Source organism: Hylobates moloch, unplaced genomic scaffold, assembly GCF_009828535.3.
Source record: "Hylobates moloch isolate HMO894 unplaced genomic scaffold, HMol_V3 SCAFFOLD_7, whole genome shotgun sequence".
NCBI lineage: Eukaryota > Metazoa > Chordata > Mammalia > Primates > Hylobatidae > Hylobates > Hylobates moloch.
Genome location: NW_026652282.1, coordinates 50,391,834 through 50,418,702, shown reverse-complemented (window position 1 = coordinate 50,418,702; position 26,869 = coordinate 50,391,834). Strand labels below are relative to the sequence as shown.

The following is a 26,869-nucleotide window of genomic DNA, read 5'->3' as shown; positions in this document are numbered from 1 at the left end:
GAGTCTCGCTCTGTCGCCCAGGCTGGAATGGAGTGCAATGGCGCAGTCTCGGCTCACTGCAAGCTCCGCCTCCCAGGTTCACGCCATTCTCCTGCCTCAGCCTCTCCGAGTAGCTGGGACTACAGGCGCCCGCCACCATGCCCAGCTAATTTTTTGTATTTTTAGTAGAGACGGGGTTTCACTGTGGTCTCGATCTCCTGACCTCGTGATCCGCCCGCCTCGGCCTCCCAAAGTGCTGGGATTACAAGCATGAGCCACCGCGCCCGGCCTTCTAGCACTTTTAATAGTGGCTCCATCCACACTGAATGTGTGCCCACCTCCTGGGCTCAAACAATGACTGGGATTCATCTTCCTCTCTCTACACAGAGTGGTAGCATCCCTGCCACAGAGTGCAGACCAGCCACAGAACTGTATGTTTTGGGCTGCAGGAAGACGTCTACCCAAAGACAATTTTGGCAGTAGCTGGCAGATGGGCATTTCCTGCAGACCTCAGTCACATTGTGGACTAGTGATAAAAGACAGCATCTGAACTGAAGGTTATGATCTCTGTGTCAGGGGCATTATAGGAAAGCAGATTATGTTACTTCCTGTCCAGGACAAGTTGCTGGTGCAGCCCCCTCCCCTAAGATCTCAGCATATCAAACCAAACACTCCCTCTACTGTCCCCATCAGGGTGGGTGTTTCCGTAATTCATTAGAGTACCCCAGGGTAAGCTGGCTCTGAGGCATCCCCTACTCTACTGTAGACCAAACTTCCCACCAAATAAAATCCTGCTGACACAGCATAGTGCTAAGGTGAAAGATAAGCTTTCTGAGAGCTCTGCACTCCCAGCTCACGGAAGATAGTGTGCCAGATCATATGGCCAACGCATCATTACAATATGCAGCATTTGAGAAAGCCACAACACAAAAGTTATATATAGCCAAAGAACTCATACAGAGCCCTTGGAACATTGAAAGCACCCAGATATGGGGCCAAAAGGTCATACATGACATCCATTACAATCATACCACTGAGGAATTTTTATCTATACAATGGCAATTTCAAAACTAAGAAGTGACAGCTTCTTCAAATGAGAAGGAACCAGTGCAAGAACTCTGGCAGTACAATAAGGGAGATTGTTTTGACACCCCTAAAGGTCATCAATATCTCCATAGCAATGGATCCTAACCAAAATGAACATATTGAAATTACAGATAAAGAATTGAAAATATAGATTGTAAGGTAGTTTAATTAGATTCAAGAGAAAGTTGAAAACCAAAATAAATTTTAAAAATTCAGGATATGAAAGATGAGATAAATATATTGAAAAACCAGAACTTCTGAATATTAAAAAGTCACTAAATGAATTTCAAAATAGAGTTGAAAACTTTAATAACATACTAGATGAAGCAGAAGAAAGAATTTCAGAGCTTGAAGACTGTTCTTTTAAATTAACACAGTCCGAGAAAAATTTTTAAAAAAATTAAAAAATGTGGCAACCCCCCTTGGGTCCCCTCCCATTTTATGGGAGCTCTGTTTTCACTCTATTAAATCTTACAACTGCACACTCTTCTGGTCCGTGTTTGTTATGGCTGGAGCTGAGCTTTGCCTCACCATCCACCACTGCTGTTTGCCACCATCACAGGCCTGCCACTGACTTCCACCCCTCTGGATCTGGCAGGATGTCCACTGCACTCTTGATCCAGCGAGGTGCCCATTGCCGCTCCCGATCAGGCTAAAGGCTCACCATTGTTCCTGCATGGCTAAGTGCCTGGGTTCATCCTTATCAAGCTGAACACTAGTTGCTGGGTTCCACGGTTCTCTTCCATGACCCACAGCTTCTATTAGAGCTATAACCCTCACTGCATGGTGCAACATTCCATTCCTTGGAATCTGTGAGGCCAAGAACCCCAGGTCAGAGAACACGAGGCTTGCCACCATCTTTGAAGCAGCCTGCCACCATCTTGGGAGCTCTGGGAGCAAGGATCCCCCGGTAACATTTGGTGACCATGAAGGGACCTCCAAAGTGGTGAGTAATATTGGACCACTTTTGCTTGCTATTCTGTCCTATCCTTCCTTAGAATTGGAGGAAAATACCAGGCACCTGTCAGCTGGTTAAAAACGATTAGCGTGGCCATTGGACTTAAGGCTCAGGTGGGAAGCTATCTGGGAAAGGGCTTTCTAGGGTTGGGAGCGTTGGTCTGCCTGGAACCAGCTTCCACTTTCAATTTTTCTGGGGAAGCTGAGGGCCAACTAGAGGCAGAAAGCTGTCATCCCGAACTCCTGGCATTAGCAGGTTGAGATCATGGCACAGCCAGAAGTCTCTACTTAACAGTCACTCATGCATGTGCCCCTACCTTTCCTTCTGACCCATACCTCCTGGGTCTGGACCATGACTTTCCTGAAAGAGTAGCCCCCAAATTCTCATTACCTCTGAATCTACTTCCTCTGATCCCTGCCTCCTAGATACTAATGCTTCAGACCTTCACTTCCTCTCCTAAGTATTACAGCAGGTTGTATCTCCAAAGGGATCTAAGGAAGATCTATGCTGCATCCTTAGGCCCCTAGGCTATGAACCCAGGGAGTCTTGTCCCTGGTGTCCCTCCCAATTTAGGCATACAACTCTTGACATGAGCAGTTATGTGGGACCCATTCCCTACCACCCTTGCCAGGGCCTTAGAACTGATAACCCAGTACTTTAACAACTGGAACTGGGTCTACAACAACATAATAGATCAGGATGAAAGCAAATTGAGTAAATAAAAGGGAGGCACATATTCATATAGTGGCAAATGGGGGCAATGAGCGAACGTCCTTCCACTGTATCCAAAATTCATCTACAAAGACAGAAAGGAGAAAGAAAGAGAGAAAGAGAAAGATAGAAGTAGTAAAGAAAAAACAGTGTACCCTATTTCTTTAAAAGCCAGGGTAAATTAAAAACCTATAATTGATAACCGAAAGTTTTCTCCATGACCCTATAACACTCCAATACCACTTCGTTGTCAGTGTAAACAAGGATGTAGCCCAAAAGCACTGAGGCCACTGATAACCAGTAGCCTTCCTATAAAAAGTCTTTAACCCAGAAACCTGCGGATGGCCCAAATGCATTCAATCTGTAGCAGCAACTGCTTTGCTAACAGAAGAAAGTAGAAAATTAGCCTTTAGAGGAAACATCATTGTGAGCACACCTCACCACTTCAGAACTATCCTAAGTCAAAAAAGCAAAAAAGGTAGCTTACTAACTCAAAAATCTTAAAGTATGGGGCTATTCTGTTAGAGAAAAATAATTTAACATTAACCACAGAAAATTCCGTTAACCCAGCAGATTTCCTAACAGGGGACTTAAATCTTAATTACCTTACAAATGTCCAACCAGACCTAGGAGGGACTCCCTTCAGGACAGGACAATAGATGGTTCCTCCCAGGTGATTGAGAAAAAAACACAATGGGTATTCAATAATTGAGGGAAACTCTTGTGGAAGCAGAGTTAAGAAAATTGCCTAATAATTGGTCTGCTCAAACGTGCGAGCTGTTTGCACTCAGCCAAGCCTTAAAATACTTACAGAATCAAAAAACTCTATCTCAATCCTGACTCAAAAGGTTACTCACACCCTCTCTGAAATGAATTTGCATAAGAACTGTTGTTTGTAGGAATGCATCTTGATGGGGCAACTGGGTTATTATGAAATACTCAGGAACCCAGCCTAGCTCTAGAACTCACTCCTGAGTGCAAAGGCAATGTCAGGCTCGCCGGTAAAGGACCACTAGAATCCAGCAGCCTGGACCCCTTTCTTTGTGGTCAAGAAAGGCAGGAAAACAGGTGCAGGACTGCTACATCAGTGAGTGTAACTAATCCAATAAGCAGAGGTCTATGGGTGGTTACGCACCCTGAAAAGGAATAAGCATTAGGACCATAGAGGATGCTGTAAGACTAATGCCCATCAGAAAATTACTAGGGGTGCTGGCATCCCTATGTTTTATTTTTTCAGATGGGAAACTTCCCCCCAAGGCAAAAATGCCCCTAAGATGTATTCTGGAGAATTTGGCCCAGTCAGAGTGTATGTGCCTTTTTCCCTCTCAGACTTGAAGCAAATTAAAATAAACCTAGGTAAATTCTCAGATAACTCTGATGACTATATTGATGTTTTACAAGGGTTAGGACAATCCTTTGATATGATATGGAGACATATAATGCTACTGCTAGATAAGACACTAACCCCAAATGAGAGAAGTGCCACCATAACTCAGCCCAAGAGTTTGTCAATCTCTGGTATCTCAGTCAGGTCAATGATAGGATGACAACAGAGGAAAGAGAACAGTTCCCCACAGAACAATTCTGCCACCAGGCAGTTCCCAGTGTAGACCCTCATTGGGATGCAGAATCAGAACATGGAGATTGGTGCCACAGACATTTGCTAACTTGCGTGCTAGAAGAACTAAGGGAAACTAGGAAGAAGTCTATAAATTATTGAATGATGTCCACTATAATACAGGAAAGGAAGAAAATCCTACTGCCTTTCTGGAGAGACAAAGGGAGGCATTGAGGAAGCATACCTCTCTGTCACCTGACTCTATTGAAGGCCAACTAATCTTAAAGGATAAGTTTATCACTCAGACAGCTGCAGACATTAGAAAAAACCTTCAAAAGTCTGCCTTAGGCCCAGAGCAAAATTTAGAAACCCTACTGGACTTGGCAACCTGAGTTTTTTATAATAGAGATCAGGAAGAACAGGCGGAACAGGACCAATGTGATAAGAAAAAGGCCACCACTTTAGTCATGGCACTCAGGCAAGTGGAATTTGGAGGCTCTGGAACATGGAAAGGCTGGGTAAATTGAGTGCCTAATAGGGCTTGCTTCCAGTGCAGTCTACAAGGACACTTAAAAAAAAATTGTCTGAGTAGAAATAAGCCACCCTCTCGTCCATGCCCCTTATGTCAAGGGAATCACTGGAAGGCCCACTGCCTCAGGGGATGAAGGCCCTCTAAGTCAGAAGCCACTAACCAGATGATCCAGCAGCAGGACTGAGGGTGCCCGGGGCAAGTGCCAGCCGATGCCATCACCCTCACAGAGCCCCGGGTATGCTTGACCATTGAGGGCCAGGAGGTTAACTGTCTCCTGGACATTGGCACAGCCTTCTCAGTCTTACTGTCCTGTCCTGGCCAACTGTCCTCCAGATCTGTCATCATCCGAGGGGTCCTGGGACAGCCAGTCACTAGATACTTCTCCCAGCCACTAAGTTGTGACTGGGGAACTTTACTCTTTTCACATTCTTTTCTAATTATGCCTAAAAGCCCCACTCCCTTGTTAGGGAGAGACATTCTAGCAAAACCAGGGGCGATTATACACCTGAACATAGGAGAGGGAACACCCATTTGTTGTCCCCTGCTTGAGGAAGGAATTAATCCTGAAGCCTGAGCAACAGAAGGACACTATGGACGAGCAAAGAATGCCCATCCTGTTCAAGTTAAACTAAAGGATTCCACCTCCTTTCCCTACCAAAGGCAGTACCCCCTTAGACCCGAGGCCCAACAAGGATTCCAAAAGATTGTTAAAGACCTAAAAGCCCAAGGCCTAGTAAAACCATGCAGTAGTACCTGCAATACTCAGATTTTAGGAGTACAGAAACCCAACCAACAGTGGAGGTTAGTGCAAGATCTCAGGATTATCAATGAGGCCATTGTCCCTCTATATACAGCTATACCTAACCCTTATACTCTGCTTTCCCAAATACCAGAAGAAGCAGAGTGGTTTACAGTCCTGGATCTTAAGGATGACTTTTTCTGCATCCCTGTAGATTCAGACTCTCAATTCTTGTTTGCCTTTGAAGATCCTTCAAACCCAATGTCTCAACTCACCTGGACTGTTTTACCCCAAGTGTTCAGAGATAGCCCCCATCTATTTGGCCAGGCATTAGCCCAAGACTTGAGCCAGTTCTCATACCTGGACACTCTTGTCTTTTGGTATCTGGATGATTTATTTTCAGCTGCCCGTTCAGAAACCTTGTGCCATCAAGCCACCCAAGTGCTTATTTATTTATGTATTTATGTATGTATGTATTTATTTATTTAGACAGAGTCTCGCTCCGTTGCCCAGGCTGGACTGCAGTGGCATGATCTTGGCTGACTTCAGGCTGTACCTCCTGGGTTCATGCCATTCTCCTGCCTCAGCCTCCCAAGTGGCTGGGACTGCAGGAGCCTGCCACCACATTCGGCTAATTTTTTTGTATTTTTGGTAGAGACGGGGTTTCGCCATGTTGGCCAGGATGGTCTCAATCTCTTCACCTTGTGATCTGCCCACCTCAGCCTCTCAGGGTGCTGGGATTGCAGGCATAAGCCACTGCGCCCAGCCCCACCCAAGTGCTCTTAAATTTCCTTGCCACCTGTGTCTACAAGGTTTCCAAACCAAAGGGTCAGCTCTGCTCACAGCAGGTTAAATTCTTAGGGCTAAAATTATCCAAAGGCACCAGGGCCCTCAGTGAGAAATGCATCCAGCCTACACTGGCTTATCCTCATCCCAAAACCCTAAAGCAACTAAGAGGGTTCCTTGGCATAACAGGCTTCTGCCGAATATGGATTCCCAGGTACAGTGAAATAGCCAGGCCGTTATACACACTAATTAAGAAAACTCAGAAAGCCAATACCCATTTAGTAAGATGGACACCTGAAGCAGAAGTGGCTTTCCAGGCCCTAAAGAAGGCCCTAACCCAAACCCCAGTGTTAAGCATGCCAACAGGGCAAGACTTTTCTTTATATGTCACAGAAAAATCAGGAATAGCTCTAGGAGTCCTTACACAGGTCCGAGGGACCCGCTTGTAACCTGTGGCATACCTGAGTAAGGAAATTGATGTAGTGGCAAAGGATTGGCCTCATTATTTATGGGTAGTGGCAGCAGTAACAGCCTTAGTATCTGAAGCAGTTAAAATGATACAGGGAAGAGATCTTACTGTGTGGACATCTCGTGATGTGAATGGCATACTCATTGCTAAAGGAGACTTGTGGCTATCAGACAACCGTTTGCTTAAATATCAGGCTCTATTACTTGAAAGACCAGTGCTGTGACTGCACACCTGTGCAACTCTTAATCCAGCCACATTTCTTCCAGAAAATGAAGAAAAAATAGAACATAAATGCCAACAAGTAATTGCTCAAACCTACACCACTCGAGGGGACCTTCTAGAGGTTCCCTTGACTGACTCCGACCTCAACTTGTATACTGATGGAAGTTTCTTTGTAGAAAAAGGACTTTAAAAAGCATATTATGCAGTGGTCAGTGATAATGGAATACTTGAAAGTAATCCCTTCACTCCAGGAACTAGTGCTCAGCTGGCAGAACTAATAGCCCTCATTCGGGCACTAGAATTAGGAGAAGGAAAAAGGGTAAATATATATACAGACTCTAAGTATGCTTACCTAGTCCTCCATGCCCATGCAGCAATATGGAGAGAAAGGGAATTCCTAACTTCTGAAGGAACACCTATCAAACATCAGGAAGCCATTAGGAGATTATTATTGGCTGCACAGAAATCTAAAGAGGTGGCAATCTTACGCTGCTGGGGTCATCAGAAAGGAAAGGAAAGGAAAGGAAAGGAAAGGAAAGGAAAGGAAAGGAAAGGGAAATAGAAGGGAACCGCCAAGCGGATATTGAAGCCAAAAGAGCCACAAGGCAGGACTCTCCATAAGAAATGCTTACAGAAGGACCCCTAGTATGGGGTAATCCCCTCCGGGAAACCAAGCCCCAGTACTCAGCAAGAGAAAGAGAATGGGGAACCTCACAAGGACATAGTTTCCTCTCCTCAGGATGGCTAGCCACCGAAGAAGGGAAAATACTTTTGTCTGCAGCTAACCCATGGAAATTACTTAAAATCCTTCACCAAACCTTTCACTTAGGCATTGATAGCACCCATCAGATGGCCAAATTATTATTTACTGGACATCCCCTGCACTGCAGGACATACATTTCAATCCCTGTATCTTTAACCTCTTTGTTAAGTTTGTCTTCCAGAATCAAAGCTGTAAAACTACAAATCATTCTTCAAATGGAGACCCAGATGCAGTCCATGACTAAGATCTACTGTGGATTCCTGGACCGGCCTGCTAGCCCATGCTCTGATGTTGATAACATCGAAGGCATCCCTCCAAAGGAAATCTCAATGGCACAAGCCCTACTATGCCCCAATTCAGCAGGAAGCAGTGAGAGAGATCAGCCAACCTCCCCAACAGCACTTGGGTTTTCCTGTTGAGAGGGAGTGACTGAGAGACAGGACTAGCTGGATTTCCTAGGCCGAATAAGAATTCCTAAGCCTAGTTGGGAAGGTGACCCCATCCACCTTTAAACACGGGGCTTGCAACTTAGCTCACACCCGACCAGTCAGGTAGTAAAGAGAGCTCACTAAAATGCTAATTAGGCTAAAACAGGAGGTAAAGAAATAGCCAATCATCTATCACCTGAGAGCACAGAGGGAGGGACAATGATCGGGATATAAAACCCAGACATTCGAGCCGTCAACGGCAACCCCCTTTGGGTCACCTCCCATTTTATGGGAGCTCTGTTTCAGTCTATTAAATACTGCAACTGCAAAAAAAATAAAAATAAAAAAATGAACAACATCTTCAAGAAATATAATGTTGTGTAAAGCAACCAGATCTGCAATGCATGGCCAATCCTGAGGGAGAAGAAGAAAAAGTAAGAAATTTGGAAAACATATTTGACGGAATAATTCAGGAAACATTTCCTGATCTTCTTAGAGTTGTAGATATCCAGATACCAGAAATTCTGAGAACACCTGTGAGATACTACAGAAGACTAATATCATCAAGGCATATAATTATTTGATTATCCAAGTTCAATGTGAAAAAACAAATCTTAAAAGCAGCTACATTGATGGGCATTTTGGTTGGTTCCAAGTCTTTGCTATTGTGAATAGTGCCGCAATAAACATATGTGTGCATGTGTCTTTATAGCAGAATGATTTATAATCCTTTGGGTATATACCCAGTAATGGGATGGCTGGGTCAAATGGTATTTCTAGTTCTAGATCCTTTTGATAGACTGGATGAAGAAAATCTGGCACATATACACCATGGAATACTATGCAGCCATAAGAAGGATGAGTTAATGTCCTTTGTAGGGACATGGATGAAGCTGGAAACCATTATTCTCAGCAAACTATTGCAAAGACAGAAAACCAAACACCGCATGTTCTCACTCATAGGTGGGCATTGAACAATGAGAACACTGGGACACAAGAAGGGGAACATCACACAACGGGGCCTGTTGTGGGGTGGGGGGAGGGGGGAGGGATAGCATTAGGAGATATACCTAATGTAAATGACGAGTTAATGGGTGCAGCACCCCAACATGGCACATGTGTACATATGTAACAAACCTGCAGATTGTGCACATGTACCCTAGAACTTAAAGTATAATCATAAATAAAAAAAGAAAAAAAAAGCAGCTACAAAGAATCATCAAATCACCTATGATGGAAATCCCACTAGTCTAACAGTGGACTTCTCAGCAGAAACCTAACCAGCCAATAGAGATTGACAGCCTGTTTTTAGCCTCTGTGAAGAAAAAAAAAAAGTCAGTAAAGAATTTTATATCCTGCCAATTAAGCTGTATAAATGAAAAAGAAGTAAAGTATTTCCCAGATAAGCAAATGCTAAGGGAATTCAGCATTGAACCAGCCCTACAAGAAATGCTCAAAGGAGTACTAAATATGGAAACAAAAAAATGACACTGACATCATAAAAGCACATGTCACATGTGCACATGAGCAAAACTCACAGATCTTATCTGGCAATTACATGATTGAGACTACAAAGCACATAGCTAACATCAATGTGACAGAAACAGAACCTCATATGTCAGTACTAACATTGAATGTAAATGGCCTAAATACTCCGCTTAAAAGATATAGGCTGGCATATTGGATGAAAAAGCAAGACCCAACTAACTGCTGCCTAAGATACCCACCTAATGGTTACAGACAAAAAGCAAAAGGGGGAAGAAGATATATCACATAAATGGAACAGAAAACTGAGCTATTCTTTAAACAAACAAAAGTAAACAAAAAACAAAGAAGGGCATTATATAATGAGAAATATAACTATCCTAAATATACATGCACCCAATACTGGAAGACCAAATTCATAAAACAAATATGACCAGACCTAAGAAAACAGAAAGCAATACAAAAATAGTGGGAAACGTAAATAACTCACTGACAATACTAGACAGATCATGAAGGCAGGAAATCAATAAACTCTGGACTTAAATTGGACCCAGACCAAATGAACCACATGGATATTTACATAACATTTGACAATATTATGTAAATGACAGAATATACATTTTCTTATCTGCATATAGAACATCCTCCCAAATTAACCACATGCTTGGCCATATAGCAAGGCTCAATACATTTGAAAAAATAATAATTATATCAAGTATCTAATTGGACCACAGTGGGATAAATGTAGAAATCGATATGAAGAGGAACTCTCAAAACAACACAAATACATGGGAACTAAACAACTTGCTCCTGAATGACTTTTGGGTAAATAATGAAATTAAGGCAGAAATAAAATAATATTTTTGAAACAAATAAAAATAGAGACACAACATACCAAAACTCCTGGGATGCAACAATAGCAGTATTAAGAGGAAAAATCATGGCATTAAATGCCTTCGTCAAAAAGAGAGAAAAATCCCAAACTAACAACCTAATGTTCCACTTCAAGGAACTAGAAAAACAAGAAAAAAAAAACTAAATCTAGAGCAAGTAGAATAAAAGAAATAACAAACACCAGAGCAGCACTAAATGAAATTAAGATTAAAATAATTATACAATCACTAGAATGAAAAGTTTGTTCTTTGAAAGGATAGAAAAAATTGATAGACCACCAGCTAGACTAATTGAGAAGACGGCTGACTCAAATAAACACAATCAGAAATGATAGTGTTGACATTACAACCAATATCACAGAAACAGAAAAGATCATCAGAGACTATTATGAACACAAACTAGAAAACCTAGAAAACATGGATGCTTCCTGGAAACATACAACCTCCCAAGATTGAACCAGAAAGAAATGGAAATCCTAAACAGACCAATAACAAGTAATGAATTTGAATCTGTAATATAAAATATCCAACAAAAATAGCCCAGGACCAGATTGATTCACAGCTGGATTTTACCAGACATACAAAGAACTTGTTCCAATCTTACTAAAATTATGCCAAAAAATCAAGGAAGAACAATTCCTCTCTAACTCATTCTATGAAAGCAATAGCACCTGATACAAATACTATGCAAGGAAAGAATAAAAAAACCTTACAAGCTAATATACCTAGTGCATATTGATGCATAAGTCCATAATAAAATATTAGCAAATTTAAACAAACAATACATTAAGCCATGTGGGTTTGATCCCAGAGATTCAAGGATGGTTCAACATATGCAAATCAATAATGTAATTAACCTCATAAACAGAATAAAAAACAAATACTATATGATCATCTCAATTGATGAAGAAAAACGACCTGATAAAATCCAACATTTCTTCACAACCAACTAGGCATTGAAAATGCATACCTCAAATTAATAAAAGCCATCTATGACAAACCCATAGCCAACATCCATACTGAATGAGGATAAGGTTAAAGCATTCCTCCTAAGAACTGAACAGGATATTGGTGGTGTCCATCATGGGCAGCGGACTAATAAAGGCCATGGCACCAGCAGAAATCCTGAAAAGGAAGGAGATCTCCACACAAATAAGGGCAAGACTGAAGAATCAAGTCACTCAGTTGAAGGAGAAGTACCTGGTTTCACACCAGGCCTGGCAATATTACAGGCTGGCAACAGAGATGATTCCAATCTTTATATAATGTGAAGCTGAAGGCTGCTGAAGAGATTGGGATGAAAGCCACTGACATTAAGTTACCAAGAACAACCACAGAATCTGAGGTGATCAAGTACATTATATCTTTTAATGAAGACTTACTATACACGGGTTCATAGTGAAGCTACCTCTAGATTCAGAGAATATACTGAAGGCGTGATCAATGCTATTGCACCTAAAAAAGATGTGGATGGATTGACTAGCATCAGTGCTGGGAAACTTGCTAGAGGTGACCTAAATGACTGTTTCATTCCTTGTATGCCTAAAGGATGCTTGGAACTCATCAAAGAGACAGGAGTGCAGATTGCCAGAAGGCATGCTGTGGTGGTTGGGTGCAGTAAAATAGTCAGGGCCCCAATGCATGCCTTGCTTCTGTGGAACAATGTCACAGTGACCACCTGCCACTCCAAGATTGCCAATCTGGATGAGGAGGTAAATAAAGGTGACATCCTGGTGGTTGCAACTGGTCGGCCTGAAATGGTTAAAGGGGAATGGATCAAACCTGGGGCAATAGTTATCAACTGTGGAATCAATTATGTCCCAGATGTTAAAAAAAAAAAATGGGAGAAAAGTTGTGGGTGATGTGACATACGACGAGGCCTGTTCCTGGCGGCTTAGGGCCCACGACGGTTGCAATGCTCATGCAGAGCACAGTAGAGAGGGCCAAGAATTTCCTGGAGAAATTTAAGCCAGGAAAGTGGATGATTCAGTATAACAACCTTAACCTCAAGACACCTGTTCCAAGTGACATTGATATATCACGATCTTGTAAACCGAAGCCCATTGGTAAGCTGGCTTGAGAAATCGGTCTGCTGTCTGAAGAGGTAGAATTATATGGTGAAACAAAGGCCAAAGTTCTGCTGTCAGCACTAGAACACCTGAAGCACCAGCCTGATGGGAAATATCAGGTGGTGACTGGAATAACTCCAATACTCCTGGGAGAAGGGAAAAGCATCACTACAATCAGGCTGGTGCAAGCCCTTCTTGCCCATCTCTACCAGAACGTTTTTGTGTGTATGTGACAGCCTTCTCAGGGCCCCACCTTTGGAATAAAAGGTGGTGCTGCAGGAGGCGGCTACTCCCAGGTCATTCCTATGGAAGAGTTTAATCTCCACCTCACAGGTGACATCCATGCCATCACTGTAGCTAATAACCTTGATGCTGCGGCCATTGATGCTCAGATATTTAATGAACTGAACCAGACAGACAAGGCTGTCTTTAATCATTTGGTGCCATCAGTAAATGGAGTGAGAAAGTTCTCTGATATCCACATCCAAAGGTTAAACAGACTAGGCATTGACAAGACTGACTCTATCACACTGATAGATGAAGAGATAAACAGATTTGCAAGATTGGACATTGATCCAGAAACCACAGCTTGGCAAAGAGTGTTGGATACCAATGATGGATTCCTGAGGAAGATCACGATTGGACAGGCTCTAACGAAGAAAAGTCACACACAGATGGCCCAGTTTGATATCTCTGTGGCCAGTGAAATTATGGTTGTCCTGGCTCTCACCACTTCTCTAGAAGATAGGAGAGAGAGACTGGGCAAAATGGTGGTGGCATCCAGTAAGAAAGGAGAGCCCATCAGCGCTGAAGGTCTGGGGGTGAGTGGTGCAGTGATAGTGCTTATGAAGGACACAATCAAGCCCAATCTCATGCAGACATTGGAGGGCACTCCAGTGTTTGTCCATGCCGGCCCATTTGCCAACATCGCACACAGCAATTCCTCTATAATTGCAGACTGGATCACACTCTAGCTTGTTGGCCCAGAAGGGTTTGTAGTGACGGAAGTGGGGTTTGGAGCAGTCATTAGAATAAAAAAGATTTTTAACATCAAATCCTGGTATTCTGGCGTCAAGACAGATACAGAGACTGAGCTGGACCTCATCAGTTGCCTTTCCAGAGAACATAGGGCTTTTGATACCGTGAAGTGCACTCACTGGGCAGAAGGGGGCAAGGGTGCCTTAGCCCTGGTTCAGGCTGTCCAGAGAGCAGAACAAGCACCCAGCAGCTTCCAACTCCTTTATGACCTCAAGCTCCCAGTTGAGGATAAAATCAGGATCATTGCACAGAAGATCTATGCAGCAGACAACATTGAATTACTCCTCAAAGCTCCACACAAAGCTGAAGTCTACACAAAGCAGGGCTTTGGGAATCTCCCTATCTGCGTGGCCAAAACACACTTGTCCTTGTCTCACAACCCAGAGGAAAAGGTGTCCCTACAGGATTCGTTCTGCCCATTCACGACATCCATGCCAGCATCAGGGCTGGTTTTCTGTACCCTTTAGTAGGAATGATAAGCACAATGGACTCCCCACCCAGCCCTGTTTTTATGATATTGATTTGGACCCTGAAACAGAACAGGTGAATGGATTATTTTAAACAAATCATCATCCGTCTACAAGAAGCTACTTTGAAAGTCTGGCCAGTGTCTATTCCGGCCCACTGGGAGTTAGGAAGTATAAGGGAGCCAAGAGTCAGCCCCTGCCCAGAAGATCTGAAACTAATAGTAGGAGTTTCTCCGGATGTCACTTTCAGCCTTAATTCTCATCGTGTATAAATTAACATAAATCATGCACATGTCTATTTTACGTTAGTGACGTTCCACAGAATAAAAGGAAATAGTTTTGCCAAAGAAAAAAAGAACCAAAAAAAACAAGGATCTCCACTCTCACCACTCTTATTCAACATAATACTCCAGTTCTAGCCAGAGGAAAGGGATCCAAATTTAAAAAGAAGTAGTCATGTTATCTCTGGTTGCTGATGACAAATCTAGAAAACCTAGACTTTACATAAAATTCCTATATTTGATAAACAATTTTGGTAACGTTTCAGGATACCAAATCAATGTAAATAAAGTCAGTAGCATTTCGATACACCAAATGCAACAAAAACAAAAGTACATAAATGGAACATAAACTAAAAAGCTTCTGTACAGCAAAGGAAATAATAAACAGAGCAAAAAGACAAACTACAGAAGAGAAGAAAATATTTGCAAATTATGCCTCTGAAAATGGTCTAATATCCACAGTCTACAAGAAACCAAAACAAATCAACAAGAAAAAAAACAACCCCATTAAAAAGTGAGCAAAAAACATGAATAGACATTTCTTAAAAGAAGACATGCAATTGGCTACAAAAAAAACTTATGAAAAGGTGCTCAACATCACTAGTCATCAGAGAAATGTAAATTAAAACCACAATGAGATACCATCTTACAGCAGTCAGAATGGCTATTTTTTAAGGTAAAAAATAACAGTTGTTGGTGAGAATGCAGAAAAAAAGGAATGCTTATACACTGTTGGCATATTGTAAAGTAGTAAAATTCCTATGGAAAACAGTATGGAAGTTTCTCAAAGAACCAAAATAAAACTACCATTCAGCATAGCATTTCCACTCCTGACTAACCAAAAGAAAAGAAATTATTATATCAAAAAGACACCTAAACTTGTGTGTTGTGTTTACTGCAACACTATTTACAATAGCAGACATTTTATCAGTGGTTGACTGGATAAAGAAATGTGATATATAAACACCACAGAATACTATACGGCCATAAAAAATGAAAGTATGCCCTTTGCAGCCACATGGATTTAGCCTGAGGCCATTATCCTAAGTTAAACAACTCAGAAACAGAAAGTCTGTTTCTCACTTATAAGTGGAAACTAAACAATGGATACACATGGACAAGTAGGCGGAAATAATTGACAATGGCAACTCAAAAAATATGGAAGGGTGGGAGGTAGATGAGGGCTGAAAAATTACCTATGGGATAAAATGTTCACTGTTTGCATAATGGGTACACTAGAAGCCCAAACTTCACCATTACACAATATATCCACTTAACAACATGCGCAAGTACCCTTTCAATCTAAAATAATAAAAAATAAAGTACAATAAATATAAGACTTGACTGTGAAATTCCCAGAGGAAAATACAGCAAAAAAGCTCCATGATATTGGTCTTGGCAATTATTTTTTGCATGTATCTCCGAAAGTACAGGCTAATAAAGCAAAAATAGACAAATTGGTTTAGAGCAAACTAAAAAGTATTTTCACACAAAGAAAACAGTATAAAATACAAAGGCAACCTACTGAATGGGATAAAATATTTGTAAAACATATATTTGATATAGGATTAACATTCAAAATATACAAGGAATTCATAGAACTTATCAGAAACAAATAACTTAATTGAAAAATTGGCAAACAACCTGAATAGACATTTCTTCAAAGGAGACATACAACTGGCCCCTAGGTATATGAAAAAAAAATCAACAACACTAATCATCAGGTGAATGCACATCAAAGCCAAGATGAGATGTCACCTCCCACCCAATAGCATAGCTATTATTTTTTTAAAAAAGGTAAGTGTTGGTGAGGACAGGGAGAAAAGGGAAACCTTGTACACTGTGGTAGAAATGTAAATTTGTACAGCCACTCAAAACATTAAAAATAGAACTACCATATGATCCAGCAATGCTACTTCTAGTAATATATTTGAAGTAATTCAAATCAGGATCTCTAAGAAGTACCTGCAATCCCATGTTCTCTGCAGTATTATTTATAATTGCTAAGATATGAAAACATCCTAAGTGTGCGTTGATGGATGGATAAAGAAAATGCTGTATATACATGCACTGGAATATTATTCAGCCTTAAAAATGTAGAAAATTTTGCAATTTTCAACAATATAGATGGACCTGAAGGGCATTATGTTAAGTGAAATAAACCAGACACAGAAAAACAAATGTTTTATAATATCATTTATTTATGTAATCTAAAAAAGTCAAATTCCTAGAAGAAGAGAGTAGGATGGTAGTTGCCAGGAATTGGGGTGTGGTGAGGGGATGAAATAAAGCTATGTTGGTCAGAGGGTACAAACTTTCATTTGTATTATTCATTATATATTATATATGTATGTAAATATATATATATATGTGTGTGTGTGTGTGTGCATGTGTGTGTATGTGTGTGTGTGTGTAAGGGTACTAAAATTAGGGTACTCCAGAGAAGCAGAAGGAATTTCTTCTGCTTCTCTGGAGTACCATAACAAAGCCACTTTGGAAGACAATCTCAAGATTTCTAACAAAGCAAAGTATATTGTGTTCCTTGGTACTATCTAATTGAATAGAAAACTTATGTCTATGGAAAAGGTGCACATAAATGATTACAACAGCTTTTGTTCAAAGATAACAATATTTTGAAACAACCAAGATGTCCTTTACTAGGTAAATAGGTAAAAAATGGTGGTACATCCTTACAATGAAATATTTTTCAGAGATAAAAAGAAATGAGTTACCAAGACACGAAAAGACATGGAGGGAACTTAAATGCGTATTTAAATGCGTATTTCAAGGTGAACTTACATGCATATTTCAAGGTGAACTTAAATGCGTATTTCAAGCAAGTATAAAAAGGTTACATAATTTAGATTCTAAATATATGATATTAGGGGAAAGGCAAAAGTATAAAGATAGTAAAAAATATGTGGTTTCCAGTAGGAGTGGAGAGAATGTATGAATAAATAAGTGATGCACGGAAGTTTTTGAGTGGTAAAAACTACTATTCTGTATGATATTGTAATGATAGTTACATGGCATTATGCATTTGTCAAATGCTGTAAAACTGTACGATATAAACACTAATGTAAACTATGGAGTTTAGTTAATAATATATCAATATTGTTTCATCAGTCATGAAACATGTACCCTACTAGTGAAAGAAAGAGGGGCTACCCATGGACACTCTGTACTATCTGCTCAATCTTTTGGTAAATATGTAACTGTTCTAAAAATAAAATGCTAATAAAAAAGTCTAACAGCACACAAGGCCTTGGCATATTTTTTCTACAAAATAGGTAAAAGTAAGGTGTTGCTAGGAAATATAGAAATGATAAAAAGACCTGGATTATAAAATATCCTCCACAAAGTTTGATGTCCTAACTCCTTTCCTTTTATTCTGTCTGACTTAGGAAGAATTACAGACCAACATCAGTTAGCAACTATTGAGCTTCTGCTACAAAATCAAAAAAGCTCGCTCTTTATATGGAACCTGAAAGTGGATAAAGTTCAAATTGCTATATAAAGTTATTAACTTTAGAGAAATATTTAAATATATTATGCCATATTAAAATTCTGGAATACTAAATCCTTAATATTTTTATTCTCCTGAGTCAAAAGTTTTCATTTCTTCTTGGCTATTTATTCTGACAGGAGAACCTTAACATTTTCTCCACTTCCATAATAAAAATTGCTAATTTGATTTTAGTTGCTATAAAATATAGCCATCCTGTCCTAAAACATGGTATTTTTCTGACAATAGCTTGGGAATGGTGGAGGTGGCACACATCCTTACCCCACCTCCAATGATGTAACAATGTCTTTCTCTATTTATCTCCTCCCTCCTCAGATACACACATCACTCATTCTCATGTTCCTCCACTTCCTCCTTTTCAGAAAATATACAGAAACAAAGAGGCATAAATTACTTTATGCAATGACAGATTACAGAACAGCAGGCCTGTTGGTGTTTCAGAAATGCCTTTATAACTGTGATGGAATTTTGTAGTGTGCCTAGGAACTTTATAAAATGGAATGATATTTGTAATCCCAGTTACAGGGATTATATAGGCTATGGGATCTATCCACCAACAGCTCAAGCTATAAAACTAAGTTTCTCTTTTTATTCAAAACTCATTTTGAGACCTTAGTAAAGTTCTGTAATTTTTCTCTGGTAGGTTCTACAATCTTACTTTTAGAGTCTGTAGGCATTTTGTAGGATTTTCTGTTTGTCTTCTCTGTTTTCCTCATTCTACTTTTTCTCTGGTTATTGCTGATTGATACGTTAGCTATGGTTTTTCTTATTTTCATCGTACATCCTATTTTAAGTTGAACTCATTTATTCTAAGAGTTTTAAAATAGCACGCCTTGAGTTTTACAAGAATATACTCATATCTTAATCTATAAATAATTATTCATTTGTCTTTTTTTCATAGTCACACCTCTTATTTCTAATTTCTCTTTGGTATACTTTCTATAAATAATAATGATGATGGTTAGCATGCTTATCTTACTTTATATTTTAAAGAGATTGCCCTGGATTTCATGCAGATAATATAAAAAAGAACATAGTAAGGTAAAAATTAATTTTTAATCAGAAATAGACATCTGAATTTTATAAAATGCTTTCTGGAAAAATATTGAGTTTGAACTCATGGACACAGGAAGGGGAACATCACACTCCGGGGACTGTTGTGGGGTGGGGGGAGGGGGGAGGGACAGCATTAGGAGATATACCTAATGCTAAATGACCAGTTAATGGGTGCAGGAAATCAACATGGCACATGGATACATATGTAACAAACCTGCACATTGTGCACATGTACCCTAAAACCTGAAGTATAATAAAAAAAAAAAAATTTCTCTTATTGAACCAACTGGTAAAGCATACAACAGTATTATAGATCCTTGTATTCCATACACCAATCTTCACTAGAGCCTGTTCTAAAATTATCCAATATGAAATGAAACTCCTACATGAATTCACATGTATTTCAATCTGTCTCTTTTTTAGCATGTGACTATTTTAAACTATTATTTCAAACTACAGTATTCTATGATAGCTCTCCCTGCTACTTGATGCCAACAGGTGATGAGGTCTGCAACATTGTCACTTCTGACACCGCAGAGAAAGTTTCAATAACAGTGAGACTCTCGGTTAGTATCAACAGTGAAAAAACCCATTTAGGAAAATTGGCTTTTCATACACATGAATTTCAGGCCAGCGAAAATATGGTTTTAATATCGTAAAGGGAAGGGTTTGGGGTCAGAATATTAAATTGACTGGATAACTTGGTAATGAAGAGTCTGTAAATTAAGTTATTAAAATTTTTGCTTAAGCTACAGAACAGGAAGGGAGGTAATTCTACTGTGAGAGCAACTTATATGGACTAAAAGTTCAATGTAAGTAATTTACTTCCATTCACTTACTTTTTTCCTTTTTTCCTCCTGCTCCTGGCTTCATAATTTTGCATTTATCCTCCAGCTCCCCAGGAAAGTACCAATTTGCTTTGCCACTAGTATTCTATGGTTTATCAACCCAAGCAACCAAGGAATAGTATCTTAATTTTTCTATATTTTTTCCTTTAATTACTTATAAGTCTTAACATTTCTTGTGTTTTTATTATTCACTTATATATCTTCTTTCATAATTTACCTTTCTCCTTTTCCTATGTCCCTGGTGGTATTTCTCTTATAATAGGTTATAGCCTGTTAATAATCCTCTATCATTTTTATTGACAATATTTTCTATGATTTCTTTCATTTAGATATTATTAATTCAGATATGTGAAGCTATCTTAATACACGGAAAAATTAATATGGGCAGAAATTCTGTTTCTGGGCTTCTCACTTATGAAGATCTCACTTTTCTTTTATCCTCATTAAGCATTACAAAAAGAAATTTAAAAATCCACTGAGTTTTTATATGAATTACATTTTACCTATAGATTTAAAAATAACGTATAATTTTATAACATGATTTTCAAATCTAGTAACACAGTAATGTATCCACATATGCTATGTTTTTTGTTTGTTTGTTTGTTTGTTTTGACGGAGTCTCACTCTGTCGCCCAGGCTGGAGTGCAGTGGCGGGATCTTGGCTCACTGCAAGCTCCGCCTCCTGGGTTCATGCCATTCTCCTGCCTCAGCCTCCCGAGTAGCTGGGACTACAGGCGCCCGCCACTGCGCCTGGCTAATTTTTTGTATTTTGTTTAGTAGAGACGGGATTTCACCGTGTTAGCCAGGAGGGCCTCGATATCCTGACCTATGGTTTGAATAGATCGCCTCCAAAATTCAGGTGTTGCCAATGCATTATTATTAAGAGTGGGGCCCTAAAGAAGTGAATAGGCCATGAGGGCTGCCCTAGTTAATGCCATTACAGCCATTTTTCAAAAGGCTTCATGCAGCCTTAGCAGCTGTCTCTTCCACCCTTCTGCCATGTTTCTCCCCTCTGGAGAATGCAGCAAGATGGCCCTCACCAGACACTGAACATGCCAGCACCTTGATCTTGGACTTTCCTGTCTTCAGGTGTGTGAGAAATAAATTTTTGTTCTTTGTAAGTTATTGAGTCACAGGCATTTTTTCATGGTGGCACAAAACAAAGATAGAATATAAAAGCCATCTTTTACAGCACTCAAGTTTCTTCTAGTTTTCCACATCTTTTTTTTTTTTATTAAACTTTAAGTTTTAGGGTACATGTTCACAACGTGCAGGTTTGTTACATATGTACACATGTGCCATGTTGGTGGGCTGCACCCATTAACTCATCATTTACATTAGGTATATCTCCTGATGCTATCCCTCCCCACTCCCCCCACCCCACAACAGGCCCCGGTGTGTAATGTTCCTCTTCCTGTGTCCAAGTGTTCTCATTGTTCAATTCCCACCTATGAGTGAGAACATGCAGTATTTGGTTTTCTGTCTTTGCGATAGTTTGCTGAGAATAATGGTTTCCAGCTTCATCCACGTCCCTAAAAAGGACATGAACTCATCATTTTTTATGGCTGCATAGTATTCCATGGTGTATATGTGCCACATTTTCTTAATCCAGTCTATCGTTGTTGGACAATTGGGTTGGTTCCAAGTCTTTGCTATTGTGAATAGTGCCACAATAAACATACATGTGCATGTGTCTTTATGGGTATATACCCAGTAATGGGATGGCTGGTTTAAACGGTATTTCTAGTTCTAGATCCCTGAGGAATTGCCACACTGACTTCCAAAATGGTTGAACTAGTTTACAGTCCCGCCAACAGTGTAAAATGATTCCTATTTCTCCACATCCTCTCCAGCACCTGTTGTTTCCTGACTTTTTAATGATTGCCATTCTAACTGGTGTGAGACGGTATCTCATTGTGCTTTTGATTTGCATTTCTCTGATGGCCAGTGATGATGAGCATTTTTTCATGTGTCTTTTGGCTGCATAAATGTCTTCTTATGAGAAGTGTCTGTTCATATCCTTTTGCCACTTGTTGATGTGGTTGTTTGTTTTTTTCTTGTAAATTTGTTTGAGTTCATTGTAGATTCTGGATATTAGCCCTCTGTCACATGAGTAGATTGCAAAACTTTTCTCCCATTCTGTAGGTTGCCTGTTCACTCTGATGGTAGTTTCTTTTGCTGTGCAGAAGCTCTTTAGTTAATTTAGATCCCGCTTGTCAATTTTGGCTTTTGTTGCCATTGCTTTTGGTGTTTTAGACATGAAGTCCTTGCCCATGCCTATGTCCTGAATGGTATTGCCTATGTTTTCTTCTAGGGTTTTTATGGTTTTAGGTCTAACATTTAAGTCTTTAATTCATCTTGAATTAATTTTTGTATAAGCTGTAAGGAAGGGACCAGTTTTGGCTTTCTACATATGGCTAGCCAGTTTTCCCAGCACCATTTGTTAAATAGGGAATACTTTCCCCATTTCTTGTTTTTGTCATGTTTGTCAAAGATCAGATAGCTGTAGATGTGTGGCATTATTTCTGAGGGCTCCATTCTGTTCCATTGGTCTTTATTTCTGTTTTGGTACTAGTACCATGCTGTTTTGGTTACCGTAGCCTTGAAGTATAGTATGAAGTCAGGTAGTATGATGCCTCTAGCTTTGTTCTTTTGGCTTAGGATTGACTTGGCAATGCGGGATCTTTTTTGGTTCCATGTGAACTTTAAAGTAGTTTTTTCCAATTCTGTGAAGAAAGTCATTGGTAGCTTGATGGGGATGGCATTGAATCTATAAATTACCTTGGGCAGTATGGCCATTTTCATGATATTGATTCTTCCTATCCATGAGCATGGAATGTTCTTCCATTTGTTCGCATCCTTTTTTGTTTCGTTGAGCAGTGGTTTGTAGTTCTCGTTGAAGAGGTCCTTCACATCCCTTGTAAGTTGGATTCCTAGGTATTTTATTCTTTTTGAAGCAATCGTGAATGGGAGTTCACTCATGATTTGGATCTATGTTTGTCTGTTATTGGTGTATAAGAATGCTTGTGATTTTTGCACATTGATTTTGTATCCTGAGACTTTGCTGAAGTTGCTTCTCAGCTTAGATTTGGGATTTGAGATTTTGGGCTGAGAAAATGGGGTTTTCTCGATATACAATCATGTCATCTGCAAACAGGGACAACCTGACTTCCTCTTTTCCTAATTGAATGCCCTTTATTTCCTTCTCCTGCCTGATTGCCCTGGCCAGAACTTCCAACACTATGTTGAATAGGAGTGGTGAGAGAGGGCATCCCTGTCTTGTGCCAGTTTTCAAAGGGAATGCTTCCAGGTTTTGTCCATTCAGTATGATATTGGCTGTGGGTTTGTCATAGATAGCTCTTATTATTTAGAGATACGTCCCATCAATACCTAATTTATTGAGAGTTTTTAGCATGAAGGGTTGTTGAATTTTGTCAAAGGCCTTTTCTGCATCTATTGAGATAATCATGTGGTTCTGTTCATATGCTGGATTATGTTTATTGATTTGCATATATTGAACCAGCCTTGCATCCCAGGGATGAAGCCCACTTGATCATGGTGGATAAGCTTTTTGATGCGCTGCTGGATTCAGTTTGCCAGTATTTTATTGAGGATTTTTGCATGGATGTTCATCAGGGATATTGGTCTAAAATTCTCTTTTTTTGTTTTGTCTCTGCCAGGCTTTGGTATCAGGATGATGCTGGCCTCATAAAATGAATTAGGGAGGATTCCCCCTTTTATATTGATTGGAATAGTTTCAGAAGGTATGGTACCAGCTCCTCCTTGCACCTCTGGTAGAATTTGGCTGTGAATGCATCTGCTCCGGGATTTTTTTTTTTTTTTTTGGTTGCTAGGCTATTAATTGTGGCCTCAATTTCAGAGCCTGTTATTGGTCTATTGAGAGATTCAACTTCTTCCTGGTTTAGTCTTGGGAGGGTGTATGTGTCGAGGAATTTATCCATTTCTTCTAGATTTTCTAGTTTATTTGCATAGAGGTGCTTATAGTATTATCTGATGGTAGTTTGTATTTCTGTGGGATTAGTGGTGATATCCCCTTTATCATTTTTTATTGCATCTATTTGATTCTTCTCTCTTTTCTTCTTTATTAGTCTTGCTATTGGTCTCTCAATTTTGTTGATCTTTTCAAAAAATCAGCTCCTGGATTCATTGATTTTTTGAAGGGTTTTTTATGTCTCTATCTCCTTCAGTTGTGCTCTGATCTTAGTTATTTCTTGCCTTCTGCCTTCTTTTGAATGTGTTTACTCTTGCTTCTCTAGTTCTTTTAATTGTGATGTTAGAGTGCTAAGTTTAGATAATTCCTTCTTTCTCTTGTGGGCATTTAGTGCTACAAATTTCCCTCTACACACTGCTTTAAATGTGTCCCAGAGATTCTGGTATGTTGTGTCTTTGTTCTCGTTGGTTTCAAAGAACATCTTTTTTTCTGCCTTCATTTCGTTATGTACCCAGTAGTCATTCAAGAGCAAATTGTTCAGTTTCCATGTAGTTGAGTGGTTTTGAATGAGTTTCTTAATCCTGAGTTCTAGTTTGATTGCACTGTGGTCTGAGAGGCAGTTTGTTTTAATTTCTGTTCTTTTACATTTGCTGAGGAGAGCTTTACTTCTAACTACGTGGTCAATTTTGGAATAAGTGTGGTGTGGTGCTGAGAAGAATGTATATTCTGTTGATTTGGGGTGGAGAGTTCTGTAGATGTCTATTAGGTCTGCTTGGTGCAGAGCTGAGTTCAGTTCCTGGGTATCCTTGTTAACTTTCTGTCTCATTGATCTGTCTAATGTTGACAGTGGGGTGTTAAATTCTCCCATTATTATTGTGTGGGAGTCTAAGTCTCTTTGTAGGTCTCTAAGGAATTGCTTTATGAATCTGGGTGCTCCTGTATTGCATGCATATATATTTAAGGTAGTTAGCTCTTCTTGTTGAATTGATCCCTTTACCATTATGTAATGGCCTTCTTTGTCTTCCATTGTTTCCAAGTAATAAGCTTTATTATTCTTAAATTAAGTAGTAGTTTAAAAAATACTTTTAAAATTTGATAGGTCTGTTCCCCTTATTATTCTTCTTTCTCAAATGAATTTTTGCTTTCAAAAAGACAAATTTGTTTTATTATTTCATGTGATTATAAATGTATTTTAAAATAAAGCTCAGGCTAAAATGATTGCATATGTAATGTTGTCCCAATTATCTAAAATTTACATCTACACATTAGCATAGGAGAATCACTGGATAAATACATACCCAATTATTAATAACAGTTACCTCTAAGAAAATTATTTATTTGATTTATCATACTTTATTTTCAAAGTACTCATTTTATTACTAAAAAATAAAATATCTAAAATAACCATGAAAAATTACATCCAAAATTGCTTAGGATAACTGTTCTGAAAACCTTAATTGCATATGCTGACACAGAAATATTTGGCAGAAAGTGAAGTAAAGGTCTCAGAATGGCATGTCTTTGACTAAAAATAATTCTTAAACAAATTTTATTTAAAATTACCTTTTTCTGAGCCAAAATGAGATCTTGGTCCACTTTGGACATTAAAAATGAGCCTCCATCATGTTCCATCCAGTAAAATTTTAAGTCTTTTAAATGTACCTTTGTGTCTAGTTTTAACCTGTGTAGGATTAAAAAGAAACTGACATCAACAAATTATTTAGATATCCTTAACTGTTCAATCCTGACATCTGAGCTTCAGCTCTAATGAAGTATTTTTTCCCGAGCATTGTGTGCCAGAAATGGTATTATACCTTTAGAACTTAGATTTGCATTTAAAAAATGTATTTGAGCTGCAAGGGAGAGAATGGTTTGAAATGCATTAAAATTGTAGACGTAGTGACAAGTCAAAATGTTTTGGTAGTAGTTCATCCTAGAAATGATTGTAGCCTGAAGTAGAACTGTAACAATGGTGATGGAGAGATATGTAAAGATGTAAGAAATCATTAGTAGGTAATTTCAATATGACTCCGCGTTGCTTAGACGTAATGACTGAGAAAAATCGGAAACGAGGCTTTAGCAACTGGGTTGATTTTGGTCATCCAGTCACTGGGGTTGGGCAAGAATCGAAATAGTGGATCAGGTTTCTGGAGCTTGAAAGGAAAATAATATCAGTTTTAGATATATTGAGTCTCAGTTATCTGAAATGGCCAGTCTTCCTGTAGTAGTAAATAGACAGTCCTCTAGCGTAAGTGAAAAGAGTGAGCTGAAGAGGCAGATTTCGGCATCATCTGTGTATGGAAAATGGTTGAAGTGGCAAGGGTAGATGGAGTCATTCTGAGAGTAAGTAGAAAGAAGAGAGATAAGTAAACCAGATCCTTCTAGAATACCAATATATAAGAGATGAACAAAGGAAGAAGAGCCAGTAAGGCAGATGAAAGGAAAAGGAGCAATATCAAAAGGGTGGATTGTCCATAACACAAAAGATAAATGCTTAAGGGGATGGATACCTACCCCATTTTCCATGAAGCAATTATTATGCATTACATGACTGCCTCAAAATATCTTATGTAGCCCATAAATATATATACCTGTTATGTACCCACAAAAATTAAAAATAATTTTAAAAATGATTGAATCACAAGAGCCAAGGGCAGAGTTTGTCTCAATAATGATGGAGTAATATCAATATTGCCACCAGTTATAATGAGGTAATGAATGGTAAGTATTGAGAAGCAGTCATTATTCTTAGCAAAAATGTAAAAAAAAATTCAGGGACCTTGGCAAGAATAATTTTGGTGGTAAAAACCAGTTTGTAGTGAATTCATTTATGAGATGGCAATGTGAGAATTTAGAGTTAATGAGTATAAATAATTCACACAAAGGATCTGGCAATGGGGCAAAAAGCGGCATAGAGTAGTGGCTTAAGGGGAATAAGGGGCTAAAAAATGTTGCCTCTTTTTAAGATGAGAGACATTTAGGATGCTTAATAATAATGAGAAGGGTGCGTGTATGTGTGTGTG

At 39.2% G+C, this 26,869-nt stretch overlaps 1 protein-coding gene and 1 pseudogene across 1 annotated transcript in view; one reads left to right on the top strand and one right to left on the bottom strand.

The window, feature by feature from the left end:
- Positions 1-26,869, bottom strand: part of FAAH2 (fatty acid amide hydrolase 2) — a 215,236-nt gene that overhangs the window by 84,834 nt on the left and 103,533 nt on the right. Inside the window, exon 5 of the mRNA XM_058441321.1 lies at positions 25,410-25,527. Within this exon, the coding sequence (XP_058297304.1) occupies positions 25,410-25,527 (118 nt within the window). The remainder of the gene's footprint in view (positions 1-25,409; positions 25,528-26,869) is intronic.
- On the top strand, positions 11,681-14,685 carry LOC116811729 (C-1-tetrahydrofolate synthase, cytoplasmic-like; annotated as a pseudogene).